We start from the raw sequence: 16601 nt of genomic DNA, 5'->3' as shown, positions 1-16601 counted from the left end.
ACCCTCGACTTTTTGCCTTTATTATGAAACATATTATTAAGGTTCAAACTCAGATCAAAGATATAGCGCGAAGTTATTTTTTATTCTATTGATTTCAAATTGATACATTATTTAATGCAGCAAAATATATTGAATGAACAATGTACAATCAACAGGTACGAATTTGATATATTACATTCTTAAAAATAAATTAAATAAGCATTTTAATGCAGAAAATAATAGGACGAATAGTAATTGAAAGTTTATGTAATAGTAATTTAAAAATAAATAAGTGAATAAAAAGCAAATGTTGTACACGTTTGTTATTGGTATAGTGACCTTTGACACAATAACGCCTCCTAATGTTGCAGTATGGAGACGAGTTCAGAGAGATGCCAGCTTCTTCCCAGTAAGGTACACGCAATGATGCGGTTCATCATTTACATAGGTGAGAGTTTCAATTTTATTTCATTCCCGCTTCTGTTTAAATAAGAAAGAGAAGTGAATTTTGTATATATATATATACACTGATTAATTTTTAATATATTTTTTCACTTAAGTATTTATTAAGAATGATTACACGAAAATTAAATTAATCTATATCTACAGTAAAATGGTATCACTCATGTTGTAAAAAAACATACTAATTCCTTCCTAAAATACATAAAATTTCTTTAACATTTATTTTATATATATATATGGAACGATAAGAAAACGTTTAGTACACACAGGACTTTACATAATTACAGTTTCGTATCGAAGAATAAAGCTTACTCTCATGTTATTAATTAGCTGTTTTTTCTGCTTATTTGACATATACTACTACTGATATGTTATTAACTAACCGCAGATGTGTTAATATGTGGATCAGAAAAAATTATGCTATTAGCATCTTAAAAAATTCGCCGTAAAAACTCTTTCTTATATTATTAACTTATTTCTAAAAAAAAATCATGTTTTACTTTTTAAAATACAAAAAAAATAAATAAAACAACAAATAACGCTCTTTTAATTTACGACTGTTTACTTTAAAAGGTATTTTAAAAGTTTGAATCAAAACGTCTCTCTACCAATTACATTTTTTTCCATTTTTATCATTACATTATTTTTATCACTACATTTTTTTTTCTTGTACGAAGTAAAGAAAGTATTGTGTTAGCGAAGAATTTCGGTTTTCAGATTTCAAAGGAAATATCAATTTTGACCATCCTTGAATCCATTTTGACTAGTTTCGGCGTGACGTCTGTACGTACGTATCTATCTCGCATAACTGAAAAAGAATTAGCCGTAGGATGTTGAAATTTTGGATTTAGGGCTGTTGTAACATCTAGTTGTGCATCTCCATTTTTGATTGCAATCGACTGAACTAAACAAAACCCAAAAAAAATTTGTTTTTGGATTTTTTCTTAACTGCAGTAATAAGGCCTCATTGAGAACTTTTTAACGATATATCATAAGTGGTACTTATTTTCATTGGTTCCAGAGTTATAGCCCAATTAAATTTTAATTAATGAAATATTTGGATTTTATAAGGGGAAGGCACATCGGTACGAATCTGACTTCATCTCCCTTTTTTGTTTTAATTTAAATATATTAATAATTATTAAGCTCCGATTATAAAAAAAACTTTTACGATAAATAATTATTCAATAATAAAAAAAAAAAGATATGAAAAAATATCAAAAGTTATTAATGAAATAAAATTTCATGTAATTTTCATTTTAAAAAATGTATATTATATAATTTAATATACGTATAAGTGATGTAGTATCCAGATCAGATTTTTTAATTTTAGAAAACAGAATAATTAAAGAGTAAATGTAAGCAAAAATTCGGTATGCAACTTTTTTTTGTAATATAAACGGGTCTACGCTATATGTCGTCAAACACACGGCGAGCTAAATAGGTGCCGCTTATGCAATTAGCATATTAGAAAAGCTCTAATGGTATTTAATTAATTTTTTAAAATCTTTCGGTAAAAATAATTATGCAATTTATGTGATTTTATATGGTTTATAAAATTGTAACTTTTTCCATTTGATGAAATGATTTAAGAAAATATGTAAAGATTCTTTTTATCTTGTAAAAATTTAATATTGATTTCTTATTAAATACATTAAGAGAGATAGGGTCCAAATTTAGTTAGGTGAATTACAAACTCCTTAACCAAACATCTCATTTGTCTTACATATATGTATATAAATAGATAGATAGATAGCTTTTCCCAAACAACCAGTGTTAAAAAAATTTACTTAAAAATTTAATTTAGATTTAATTATCTGACTTCACTGTAATACATTCTTGTGAGTTATCTCATTATATTTTAATTTGTTTAAAATTTTTTTTTAATTTAAGGCACTTAAAGGTCACTGAATATCACATCTAGCTTTATATGGAATAAAACATTCATATTTATCACAATCATCTGTCTGTTTAATATAGGTATACAAATTATATCTTAGCAAGAGAATAATTTGTTAAAATTAATAAAACATCTTTTCCATTGTTTTTCTTTTCTTGCGCCTCCACTGATTACTATTACAGTGATCTCTACTTCTTCTTCAGGATTTTTTTATTATAATAAATTACTAAAAACTTGACTGATATTTAAAACTGTAAAGCTTCTTTAAAATTACTATCATTTTTAAAAAATGCAAATAACAAAACTGTTTCTATTTCAAAACTGTAATTTCTAGAAATGAATGACAAATTAAAAATAACCGCTTTCAAGAGCATTAACAAATGTATAAACATAATAGAGAAATACGTAATTATACTGATTACATTTTTTTAAATAAACAGTATTTTCTGGTAAAGAAAACCAGTTTTAGAAATTAAATTTAAAACTCTCATACTAAAAAAATACATCTAAAAAAACCGTGAAAATATAATTAATGAACAATTAGAATTTCAACATGATGACTGGCTTAGGGAAATAATAGAGTAAATTTAAATTATTCAAAATTCATAGTTTATATTTAAAAATGGTACCAAAATAATAGTTTCATTATCTAATAGTAAATTATAAGAAAAAATAAATAATTTTTTTATGTCAAACAGTGAAATAATAAACATCTTAGTTTATAACTAAAAAAATTAATTATGTTTTAAAATTAATTGTTTAAATTTAATTACTTTTTATAATTAATTTATTAAAAAATGTATTCTGAAAAAGTACTATTCAAGAGAGACAGAAGAAACAGTAAGTGGAAAAATTTTAAAATTAATTTAAAAAAAATAATATTTTTCTATTGGTGCACAACTCAAGGCATTTATAATAATCAATTGTAATATATTATTCTTGTGATCATGTATGGTTCAAATCATATATGGAAATTTTATGATGAATGAAAAATGTCAAACCTGACCAGGATGCTAACTTAGAACTTTCCCATATAACATGAAGTAAAGTCTTGATTTTTTTCTATCTAAAAATTCATGTGACAATTTAAAAAATTAGACTGTACTTCTTGGAATAAGTCCCTATAAACATTTTTTTTTTATTAAAAAAAAGCAAACCTTCCAAAAAATATTACCAGTTCACCATTTAGAAACTCAGGTAAGATTGAAATATAAATTTTGGAATTAGTATCAGATCCAGAGGTAGCTGCTCTTCATAACTTTTTTATATATTATTCAAAAATTGATAAAGGGATGTTTTTGTCAATCATAAATGAAAATGAAAAGAAAACAACTGTAGACCTAACTTCTACCCAGGAGCTATATCACCAAAAAATATATTTGTATTAAGTATATACAAACAATAATGAGACTCAGGACAAAAATGTAATAAGAAGCTTTTTTTTATTATACAGTACTGGAAAATTCCCAATTTAAACATCCATGTTAAACACTATTTGAAAATGTAACTGAACTACAAATTATAATATAACTGTAACTAGAAATTATCCTACCAAATATGTTTATGGGTGCATATACACAGATATATTAATGAAGTACACAACAATCAAGACCAAAAAAAGATCCTATATGTATAATAAACTAACTTTGTTTTAACATAAGGGAAAAACAACATAAACTTTAAATTAGGAATGTTTTAAATACTATTATACTTAAAATTACGACTGTTTCATTTAGGTATTAATTTACTAACAATAATACAAGCGGAATGTCAGTCGCAAAACAATGAAAAAAATGATAAGTCTCAGAAAGGATTCATTCATTTTAATTTAGAGGTAAGCATCTTTTCTTTTTTTAAAGTACTCCACAGCTTTCTTAGTAGCTTTAGACATATTACATATAAGTTAACTGCATATAAGGCAAGTTATGTTATGCAATAAGTAGTTGCTAAGTTTTCATAAATATATAACCTTAATATAGTTCAGATTTTATTAGGTATTACATAAGTATATATATTCTGCAATGATTACATGGCATCAAAACAAATTTCTGCTTCTTTGTCTACTCTAAAGCCTGGTAAATAATTAAAAAAATAATATTATTCTAAATTTAATGTTATATATTAAAAACCTACTTCCAGTCCATGTACGTTCTTTTGGACAAATCAGATTTTGTTTTATTCTATTCAGAATGACCCACAGATATGTCATCAAACCCCAAACTTGATTCTCCTTAGAGAAAGTTTCTGAGGTTAATACTCACAGGAAAATCATTTTGAAGTCTATCAATGCTTGATGAAAGATTTGTGAAAAGTAAAAAAAAAACATTGAGCAAAATAAAAAAATCAGCCAAATCCATAAAGTAGAATGTCTGAATGAGCTAGAAATAGTTACTTTACCTGTGGTAGCAAAGGAAAGAAAAAAAACAAGGAGCTGGGTTGAGACGTGTTATAAGTGGAATTGGTTTTTAGCTGATTTTTTTTTAATATATATTATTGGTAATAATAACTATTGAATTTTTAAAATTCATTTTCTAAAATTAAAAATTAATGATAGAAATGTTCATTTATTTTATCATCTTTAGTTATTAAAACTATACATGGAAAATGCTGTACAACCATTTACAAAAACTATATTTTTCATTAGATATGTATTTATTATTAATTAAAGTTTTAACATTTTTGTAAACCTTTCTTTAAATTATTCTTTGCTATTTTATTTCAATATTCACTTAACACAGGACTTTCTCTGTGTTAAATATTTTTGATAGATTTTTTTCATGCAAAGTATTAAGAAAAAAAAAATAATTTTTTATCCACAAAATCCCAATTAATATAAAAAGAAGATCATAATAAAATTGTGCTTTTGACTTGCTGCATTTTTCTATAAAACCTTTCTGCATGAAAAATGTTGAGTTTCTCTTTTCTTTGTATTTTACTTTATACGGTAGATATATTTATTATTAATCATAGAACATTACAAAATTATAGATAATACAATAGCTTCAAACATAACTTGTCATTTTGTGTATATAATGTCTCCACATTAGGATCCATAGAATAGCCTGCCAGGTGGGGACCTGGCAGGCCATTCTATGGATCCTCTACATCCTATCCAGTAATTCGAAGTTGTTTAATTAAAATCTGCTGTGCCCTAAGGTAATAATGAGAGATGATGCCCCAATTTGCTGAAACCATATGTTATTAATTAATTCTTGTCCAATATTTTCCTGGATATTTGGTAAAACCCTATTGGCTAAAAAGTTGTAAGCATCTCCTGTAAGATTGTTGTCTAAAATAAAAGGCCTACAATACAATGACCAACGATTCCTGCCCAAATGTTCATTTTCTGAGTGTGCTGTGTATGAGCTTCCAACTTCCATCTGGGATTATTACCACTCCAATATCAACACTTTTGCTTATTCACATGGCCAAAAACTTCATCAGTAAATATTATTGAATTAGAAAAATTTTCATCTACATCTAAGTTTTGCATTATATCATAATATTCAACTCTGAGGTCAAAATCATATTTTGAAAGTTCTTACACCAGGTGTAGATTACAAGAGTGAAATTTATTTGTTTTAAGAAATTTTTTGAACTGGAAAATAATTTATGTCCTGCTGGACAACAGCTTTCCGAATCGATGAATGAGGGCCTTCAATACATCTAATGACTTTGCATCAGTTGTGACAGTTCGTCTATTGGTGTGAGGACAATTCTTTACAGTACTGGTTTCTTCAAATCGCTGTACTGTCTTGATCACAGTCAGTTTACTTATTGGTTCTCTGTTTGGAAATCTATAATTAAATAAATCACGTACCACTTGTAAAGGCCTAATAATGAATGAGAAAACTAATAATAAAACTTTCACCAAAACACAAATTTGAACTACTAGGCCTAAAACTTAATTTTTACTAGCACTATAAAATTTTACCATTACAAGTATAAAAAAGTAAGAAGGTGAAGTGAGAAGTTAATAAATTGCAATGTTTCAACATAATACAAATTGCATTGTTGTAAATTAACAGCTGATTTACTTGACTAAATTTTTAATACATTTTTTAACTAAGTATTTCCAGCTTATTTGTTTCATTTAATATAAGTAACAAATATTAGCTGATTAACACTGGAAGTTAAATTTTAATTAGATAATATAAGTTGATACAGCTATTTAATTTGTTGTTGTGTTAATTATTAGTTATTGTTTATTATTATCAATATTATAGCACAGTTTAAAGTTTGTTATTGTAAGCATTATGAATGTAAAATGCAATAAAAAATTGTTCATGTAGCAGATTTACCTCATTTTATTGTTAACACAATTTTACCACATTACAACTTTGAATACTTATAACTTGATAACAAAGGCGTGGAAATGGGTAACCATTAAAAAGGAAGGAGTAATAACAAAGGAAATGAGTTTCATCATTGTTTTTCTTGTAAAATTTTAAACTGAAATCATGTGTCATATGACCAGCTTCCTATTTAAAAAAAATAAGTTTGATTCAATATGATGGATCCAAGATAGTGGACAAAAATTAAAAACCCACCATAATGTAGATATTTTTTAACTATTTCAAACCCCATTTCTTTCTGCCTCTAAATACCTTTCAGATATGCAATATAAAGCTGTATCTGTACTTAAACATTACTTGGTATACATTTACATATATATAAATTAATAATAGTCTCTATATAATTTTGTACAAACAAATTGTAAAGTTTTATGTAAAATTGTTAATGTTAACTAATCAAACAGATGTTTTATCATACATAAAAAATTTTATTTTAATAATTTGTAAAATTTCTATTAAATTTTGATTTAAAACCACGTAAAATGTATGTATTTTTTAATGTCAGCACTATAAACACAGTTATGATTTAAAACTATTTAAAAAAGTTATCACATTAGATAAATAAAAAAGCTTAAATATCAAACTAGTTTCTATAATTATTATTTATGGTTTCTGTACTTGTAGAAACAATTATAAGAACTACATAAGTAGAATTTTTAACCAAAATATTTTTGTAACAAATAATATGACTACTTATTTAAATTTCTGGAAAGCTTATAACTTTTACATATTTTGATACTAGCTCAGTCACTTAGTACCAAAGTGTGGTAATATCAACTCAATGACAGAAGAATATGAGAGTATCTTCCTAATGGTTCTTATCTAATCTGATTGTTCATCTAGACTTAAACTAAATCTAAATAAAATTTAGTGTCTACAAAAATGTTACATTAGTTTGTGTAGTTAGTGCACTTACTGTTAATGTATATAACATTTCTGAACATAATGTAATATGATATCCAATCTGTGAATTGTTTGAAGAAAGGTTGTAATCAGTTTATACCCTAAAATTATTTCCCATGCCAAAGGTCAGTCAGTTAAACTCAGAAACCAAGGAGCTGAATAATAAATTACCAATAAAATATTTCTTGTATAGTTCATTCTCAGAACGTCAACCATCTAAAGTGCAAACAATTAATAACCCTATTGCACCATCTCAACAAACAAAAAATTGTTAGTAACATATTAATAATTTGCAATTATGGTTTATACTGATTTCAGAGAAACTATGACAAAAATCAGGCAGAAGCAAAAATGAAGGCGAATAAACAATTTGATAATTTAATGGAAAGTATTAAACCATTGGCTTTTGGAAAAGCTGGAGTTGATTATCCAATTTATCATACTATCCCAAAAACATCATTTTCTTGCAACAATCTTTCTCCAGGTAAATAATCATGAAGGATATAAATAAATAATTAATTATTTCTTTTAGAAATTGTACTTATTTCTTTTAGAAATTATTATTAATAAACCTAATATTAATTTTACTTGCATCTTCTTCACTTTGACATATACATATAAATCTAAATAATGTGAAATAAATTTGTATCATATCAATCTTTATCATAGAAACCTAAGATAAGCCTGTGCCGTGACACAGACACCTGTTGTTAGTGTTCCAGCTTTAACAGAACACAAAATAAAACACTTTTTTTAATGTTAATTACACTGAACAACAAATTTTACTTTTTTGTTTGTTACAAGGATGTTAATAACTGAAACATACAGTAATTTTGACGCCCATTCATCAGATGATGCCATGTCTCAAAGTTTCTAGTAAGAATTCCAAATCATTACAGTAAAAAATTAAGTCCTTGTAATGGGAAAAGAAACGTTCTAATTCACACTGACTGTCATGGAAAGCCTTATTTTAGTAGTGCGTTGTAAAAGATTCTATCCTTTGAGTTAATGCAAGAATTTCTTCTTGATTCTTGGTTGAATTTAGATAATGCATAAGATCATTTGATTCTGATTGATTAATTAAGTGTGGTTCAACATTTATTCTCTAAAGAGCCTGGATCTCTCTTTGTCCATAATTAATAAATCTGCACCACCTTGAACATCAACATCTTCGTCTAATTCCCATGTTTTTACTGTACTGGAATTGGAAACTGTGGATTGTGAGGCTCTGATCTTATAGCAAAAGTAACATCAAAATATTTAACAGTATGTCTAGTCTTAACTGTTATTCCTGATATTTTCATTGTGCAAAAATAGTAGTCCGTGAAGTGATCCTTCAGTTCTCTCCAAGCAATTTGAACTGCAAATGTCATGTGACGAGATCCATTCAATTAACCAGTCAACAGTGTTACACATGAACTGTAGCAAATATGAGTAGCACAGGAGCTGTTGTGATTACCTATCTAACATCCAAATTTCAGTCTGTATGATTTGTTTATTATTGGAGTTATATTTCTCCTTTGAGACATTAATGTTACTTACCATAAATGTAGCAGAAACTGTTTGGTTGGTTAATGCAACTGTTTGGCATTTTTATTAAAAGATTCACTGCAATACACTCACAAACACGTATTACAAAACTTTACTGCAAACACTTGATACCACGTTAATTTAGTATATGAATATACATTGACTTTACAGAGAAAAATAAAATCACACATCTGTAGGAAAAGTACCTCTACCACTAAATGTTATGCATACAAAGGCTTGCACTTGACTGATGTAGTTGAGATTTTTCTTAGCTAGTATGATAAATTGTTTATTGTTTAAAGTATTACATCCAGCACTGAGTCACCAAAACAGAATTCATATGCACTGCACAATGGGTGAAATAATTACATTTAGAAAAAAATATGATATGAATCATAAGTGTATCATTTGTAATCGTTTTAATTATTGTGTGAATAATAATAAAACTTATTTTTCATGGCTTTTTTTCAACTCAAATTATGCTTTATTTAAAAACTTCACTGTTGCAATAAATAAATAAATGATTTATTATAATTGCATTGTTAATGCATGTATAGTTGCTGGAAAATAGGAAGAACAATTACAAAAAAATTGAGACCAATAAGGAAATTCTGACTTCATGGAATCAGCTCCCAAAAATACATAAGAATCAGCAAGTATTGACCATGTAACAAAATCATTGTTGACCAGTGTCATTTTTCATCTATTTTTTGTCCTGTCTACTTTCTTTTATAAAGTACTCTTAATATTATACGTTCCTACATTTTTGGATTCAAAAAATCACACTTTCAAAGTTCAGAGCAGAATTTTTTCAGTAAACTGTTTTCTTTTTCTTTCTTTGAAACAAAATAAAAAATAATTCAATTTTTTTGTGGTCTTGATATTTGAAATTCAGAAGTACTTTTCACAATTTTTCTTAACATGAAAGTTTTCTGATTTCTTCAGTTACATGACATTCATTCAGGGTCTTCAAAAGTATGCATATATAATCAAAAACAAAGAATACCATCAGATGCAATACTACTAGGCCACTTTCAGTCTGAGTGAAGAAATAGCTTTTAAGAATGAACTGAAAGGAAATTGCGTGGAGAAAGTGATACAAACAACATTCCCCACAGATATCACCCTCATTGTACTGTAAAATGATTTGATCTACAAGAATCAGAACACAATTCTACTTTCCATCCATTCAAAAATTATGAATGTCCACTAATTAAAAAAAATATATATAACTGCTGTTTGGTAAGAATGATTCAGCAGCAAGGGATAAGGCTGGCTCTACAGTCTGCAAGTGGATCCCTTGACAAACTTTTGTTCTGAACAGTAGCCAGTATAAGACATGCTGTAGATATCTAGAAAAGAGCATTTCTGAAGTGAAGCTATGCAGTCTATTCACAAGGATAAACTGTCACTATGCATAATCTACCCTGTTATCTGAGGCCAATTATGCTTTCATTTTGTCATATACAGCATTTTAATTTTATTAATCATTGCATCTCATTTTCTGAGACTTCTGAGGGTACACAGACTAACTTTTGAAAACTACAGGTAAAACTTAAAAATGTTTCATCACTTCATTACTAAGTTTTAAATAAAGAACAGAAACAAAATGCTTGAAATCATCTCAAATTTCATGAATCACCTGTATCTGCTTTCCACTAAACTAAATATCATAAAACATTTGATATGTTCTTAGAATTAATTTGTATAATTTTGCACATATTTTAAAGCTGTTTTTGAAACACACTCTACAAAGTAATAATAATTTTAAAAACGTTTTTGAACTTGCTTTCAGGGTATTATGCAGATAAAGAAACAAGATGCCAAGTATTCCACATGTGTTTTCCATCAATATATATGAAAAAGCAATCATTTTTATGTCCAAATGGTTCAGTATTTAGTCAAGAATTACTGACATGCGAGTGGTGGACTAAAGCTGATTGTGGACAAAAATTAGAAATAAATTATGCCAGTGAAAAAGATGATCAATCTAATTCAGAGAGTAAAACTAAAGTTACACTTAATAGTCTGAACACTACAATCATTCTACCTTCTAATAAAAACAAAACAATCAATAAATTTACTAAGTTTTCCAATAATAATTATAACTTAAAACTTTTACAACAAATCAATACAAATGAAACAAAAGAACAAGAAAACTCTACATTTAATTCTGATAATGTAAAATTAATATTAGATAATTTATTTATAGAATTCAAAGACAACAAAGTAGTTTTGCCAAGCAAAATTGCAGATATTAAAATAAAAAGAAATGATCAGAATATTAAAAGCAACTTAACAATAAATAATAATAGTAACACAAATACAACTTTAACTAAATCTGTTACTATTAATGATACATATACTCGTACAATGTACAATAATGTAATAAATAATTATAATAGAACACTACCATTAAATTATACAAATAAATTTAACCAAAACAATATTTATGAAGAATCATTCCAACCTTCATACAGAAAAAATAATCTCAACAGTTCCAATATCAGAATATTACCAAAAGAAGCTCATATACATACTGAATCAAATAATAATAATAATGACAAACTGCCATATTTAAAATCAATTGATGTAGTGAACAAAGAAAATGAAAGTGAATCTAATGAAAATGTAACAACAGATTATGGTTACTTGACAGAATCTGAGCTCCACCAAGATAAGTACTTCATTGACAGATCTCTAATAAACAGAGAAAAATCTGAAGAGTATATATTTGACGATTATCAGGAAACTGACAATGAACATGAAAATATAACATTAACAGTAAATGATAGTTTTCAAAATTACATAAATGCATTAACATCAAATTTAGAACATTTAAATCAAAGCACTAACAATACTATAAATAATAATGATGCTAATAATTACAATTTTTTATCACAATTTGGATTTAACTTTTTTAATAGCAATAACATAAATGAAGAAAATTCTTCAACCCCTAAAAATAACGTAAGCAATATATTATCTTTGACAAATAAATCAAATATATTTTTGGAAAATCAAACTATATACAATATGGGTAGTTATAATTTTGAATACAATAAAAATAACAATACTAATCTATTTAATTCTACATTATTAATAAACAATACAAATCATACAATCAATAACAAAAATTACCCAAGTTCACGAACAGTTTCACAACAAAATCGAAAACCAACAGATATTATGTATGAATATTTGACTAATTTACCAAATTTAAGTGCTATTATTTCATATTCAGAAGAAGAAGAAACACCTATTACATTTACACCAACAACTATGGAAATCCAGTACAAAACATTGATTCCTGGTATAAATTTTAACAGTAAAAAATCAGAAATCTTAAAAAATGAAGAAAATTATGAAAGTCAATATACAACAATTCCTAGTTTACTAAACATGAATTATAATAAGTATATACAATTACAAAATATTAAAAATCAAGAAACCAATCAAACCCAAAATTTAAAACATGAAAGTTATGCAGATCAAAATCATACATTTCCTGAATTATTTACGATAAATAACTATAGTAATAATAATAAATCTCATAATTTTAACAAAAATCAAGATAGTTATAAAGACCAAAACAAAACTGAAATAAATAATTTAAAACATCAAAAAACGTTTGAAGAGCAACATAAAATATTTTCTGATTTATACAACATTAATTATAATGATAAAGTTAAGTCTCAAACTCTGAATAAAAATCAAGAAATTTATGAAGATATTGAAATAATTAGAAATAATAGCAGAGGTGGCAGTAGTGGAAAAGGTCAAACTCAACAAAACTTTAATTTAAAAGAACTTGATGATAGTTCTGTAGAAGTTAATAAACCATCTCGTACATTAGTACATCAAATACAAATAACACAAAAACCAGTGTCTTACATAAATAAAAATAATATTACCAGAATTCAGCAAAATATGAACAATAATATAAGTTTTGAAGTTGTGAAAACTATGAACACAGAAAATCCTTTTAGAAGTGCTTCGCTATATGGTACTGATTTAATTGCAAGTACTTCTGGAACATATAGAATTAATAATAATACATTTTTAGCGGCACTAACGGTAACAGATATTTACGATATCAATAAACTTAGTGATAATAAAGAGTCACTAGCACAACCACAAACACAGAAAATTAGAACAGAACCATTCATTCTACAACAAAGAAATGTTACCAAACTAGATCTACCATTACAAATACAGAACTACAATGCAAAATCAGCTATACAAAAACCAACAAAATACGAAGTAACAGCTTTATACAATACACAGCCAAATGTACAATACAATATGAAACAATCTGATACACCACAATCTATAATAAAAACAGATATTTTTCCATCCTTAGGATTTAGTTTAAATACAGATCAAGAAATTAAAGAATTTAATGAAGCAGTTAAAGCTGGATTATTGAAAGAAAAATGATGTTGCCATAAGCTGTTATTTAAAAAAATAGAATATTGAAATAAACATGGTGTTTTTTTAATTATTATTTTACAGATATCTTACAAAATCCTTAATTTTATTTTCATAAAATCAAATGGATAGTTAAAAGCTCTTCATTCTGTAGACTTAACTTTTTTTTATTTTTTAATGATATATAAAACCCATATAGCTTTTACCCTTTTAATACATGTTGATTATCTGACACAAAGACCATACTGATGCGATATGTTGGTAAAAGTTTTTATTCTGTGTTTATAGATTTCAACAATTACTCAATTTTTTAAATATTTATTTTATGCTGATTGAAGGGTACTAGGAATGCTAAGGAGGGAGCCAAACATGATCAAAATGATGACATTTCTTACTCTCCAAAAATACAAATTTAAAAAACAGTGATTGAACATCAAAATATTTATTTTTTTAATTAATTGACGATTTATGGTAGTAAAATGTTCCTGACCTAATTAGAAATCAGTGAGGTCTATTGTCCTTAAAAAATAACAGCATTGAAATCAAATTTGAATGTAAAAAATTAATTTTTTGGTTTGAGCTTAAGATTATTTTAGGTGTGCAATGCGGTTCTGAATTTCATTATATAAAGTTTTTACTGGGAGTTCAAAAATATGACACTTAGAAAAATGAACAATTAAATATTAAAGCTTTCAGTTTTGAATAAAGGGAACTAGTACTTTCTTGTCCTTAACTTATTGGATATTATGTTTTTTAATTTTTTCTGAAGATACAACAAATTTTTAAAAACTTTAAATATCATAATATTTTTTGGTTGATTTTGGATGATTGGAAGCAGTAATGATTTTTCATAAAACTTTCTGTTTCAAAGCAGCTGCTGTAGTTTACTTGGAAGGAAATGAAAAAATGTGAAAGAAGGAAAATTTCCACCAGCAAGCATCCAACACCTACCTGCCTTTCTCCAATTTATGATGCAATCTACTCTTTAATGTCAATCCCAGTTTATAAAATAAAATTAAAATAATAGATTTGGTGAAACATCTGATTATTTAATATTAATTGAAAATTATAATTTAGTATTATTTGTGGATTTTCTTAGAAAATTCTTATAAAAATTTTTTATATTTATTTTAAAAAAAATCATTTTATTTAATTATTTGACAAAAAAATAAAATTACATTTTTGAATTGCATTCAATTTTCAAGTAATTGCTGAAATTTTTTTTCACTGTGCATAATACGCACAAGAATTCTGGTGTGTCGTATAAATAAAAATTAATAATAATTAAACTATTCCGTTTAGTGAATTCATGTGTACTGGTTACAAATATTAACTTTGACCTTACAGTGTAGAATAAAGTCTTTATTATTGGATTATTTGGTAAATAATTTATTTAAAGAGTAATCAAGGGACTTTTACTCTAACCTAAAATTTCAGGTAAGATTGTTGAATTAATAATTGTATAAATATTTGATGTTAATAAAAACTAATTTTAGCAATTATGTAACTGTCCACTTTTATTAAAGAATTGGAGGATCGTATCTCACTTTCAAATGAAGTGCAGCAAAAATGTGTATATGTAATTTAATAGACATATAGGAAGTCATGTGATATCCACATCAGAGTTTTTGTTTTATAAGTGTTCATAACTTAGAGCTAGTCAAACCAAATGAACTAATTTCTGATCTTTTTAGAATTATTGAATAGGAGAAGTTGATCTGATGATCCCACTGTAGTACTTAGTACTGGATTTTTATAGCATAATTAATTAATTTTACACTGAGGCAATTCTGATATTCAAATTGTTTTCACCCAAAGATGCAAGGAAATATTTGGAAAACTTAGATGGTAAAAAAAACCTATCTACATGTTCTAGTAACATTTTCTTTACATTCTTTTTCTTATCAAGATGCACGTTTCTTATAAACAGCTCACTTTCATCAAGGGCCGAGTTCTTTAAAAAACTTGTTGAGAATAAAAATTTCACTACTAAAAATAACAAGATTAAAAAGACACATGTAATATAATATTACTTTGATCCTTTTTTTATATTTGACCTTTTGAAATCTGTACCTTTTAAGACTTATGAATTCTTAATACAGAATGTTCGGGCTAAAGGTATCCAAAAGTAATGGCCTACATTTAGAAAATCAGTCGTAATCTGTTAAATGTAGCCTCAATTAACAGGAAGTATCTCCAGAATTTGTTCTGTATACTCTCAAGGTCAGCAGAATATGCATTTGCAGGCAAGCTGACTCTTAATGCAATTATAGTCATTCAAGATGAAGAGCCACAACAGAAGGTTCAGTGTATGCTTTGGTTAGTGAAGTTTCAATCAGTTACATGTGTTCAAGAACAGGTATGAACTGAGTGGAATAACAATCCTTCTACTTTCAGGTCTATTCGTGAATGGGATATAACTAAGAGAGACTAGAAGCTTGGTTTCACAAACAAGAAATCCTCTAAAAGTTTCAGTTAGTGACGAGACTGTGGTTCATGTACGCAATGCATTCACTTTCAGTCCTGGAAAATCAATTAGGCAGGCTAGTTACAAACTGCAAATTCCTTGCTCCATTATTCATAAGCAGCTCCTCTGCAAGCGTACAAGTTACAACGCCTTCATCACATTAAATGAAATGACTGCCACCTTCTACATCAGTTTGCCTGCAAAGGTAATGCACTGTATCGAAAACAATTCTAATTATCTTGATACATTGTTATTTAGTGATGAGGCAACCTTTCATACATGTGGGAAAATTAACAGACATAATTGTCAAATTTAGTGTAATAAGAACCCCCAAACAGTACCAACAATGAAAGGAACAAATCAAAAGTTAATGTCTGCTTAAAACTGTACAAAAATTGTGTCATCCAGTTTTTCCATGGAGTCCACTTTGAAAGGACTCATGTACCTCAACATGCTTGAGAACTTTGTTGTTTCCCAGATTCCTGCGAGCTCAGTTTCCAACAAGATGTTACCATGTTCTTGAACAACACTTTCCCCAGGTGATGGATTGAATGAGGAGGTCCAACTCCATGGG

The 16601-nt window shown here is 26.9% G+C and overlaps 1 protein-coding gene across 1 annotated transcript; it reads left to right on the top strand.

Moving 5' to 3' along the window:
• The first annotated feature begins 364 nt into the window (after window positions 1–364).
• On the top strand, window positions 365–14850 carry LOC142321645 (uncharacterized). The gene is made up of 4 exons (XM_075359905.1): window positions 365–427; window positions 4078–4175; window positions 7918–8083; window positions 10925–14850. The coding sequence occupies exons 1-4, from the start codon at window positions 403–405 to the stop codon at window positions 13567–13569; spliced, it is 2934 nt and encodes a 977-aa protein (XP_075216020.1). The 5' UTR covers window positions 365–402; the 3' UTR covers window positions 13570–14850.
• The last annotated feature ends 1751 nt before the right edge of the window (window positions 14851–16601 follow it).

This window comes from Lycorma delicatula, chromosome 3 (assembly GCF_047948215.1).
Source record: "Lycorma delicatula isolate Av1 chromosome 3, ASM4794821v1, whole genome shotgun sequence".
NCBI classification, from domain to species: Eukaryota; Metazoa; Arthropoda; class Insecta; order Hemiptera; family Fulgoridae; genus Lycorma; species Lycorma delicatula.
The sequence above is the reverse complement of the archived record's forward strand: the minus strand, read 5'-3'. Positions and strand labels throughout refer to the sequence as shown.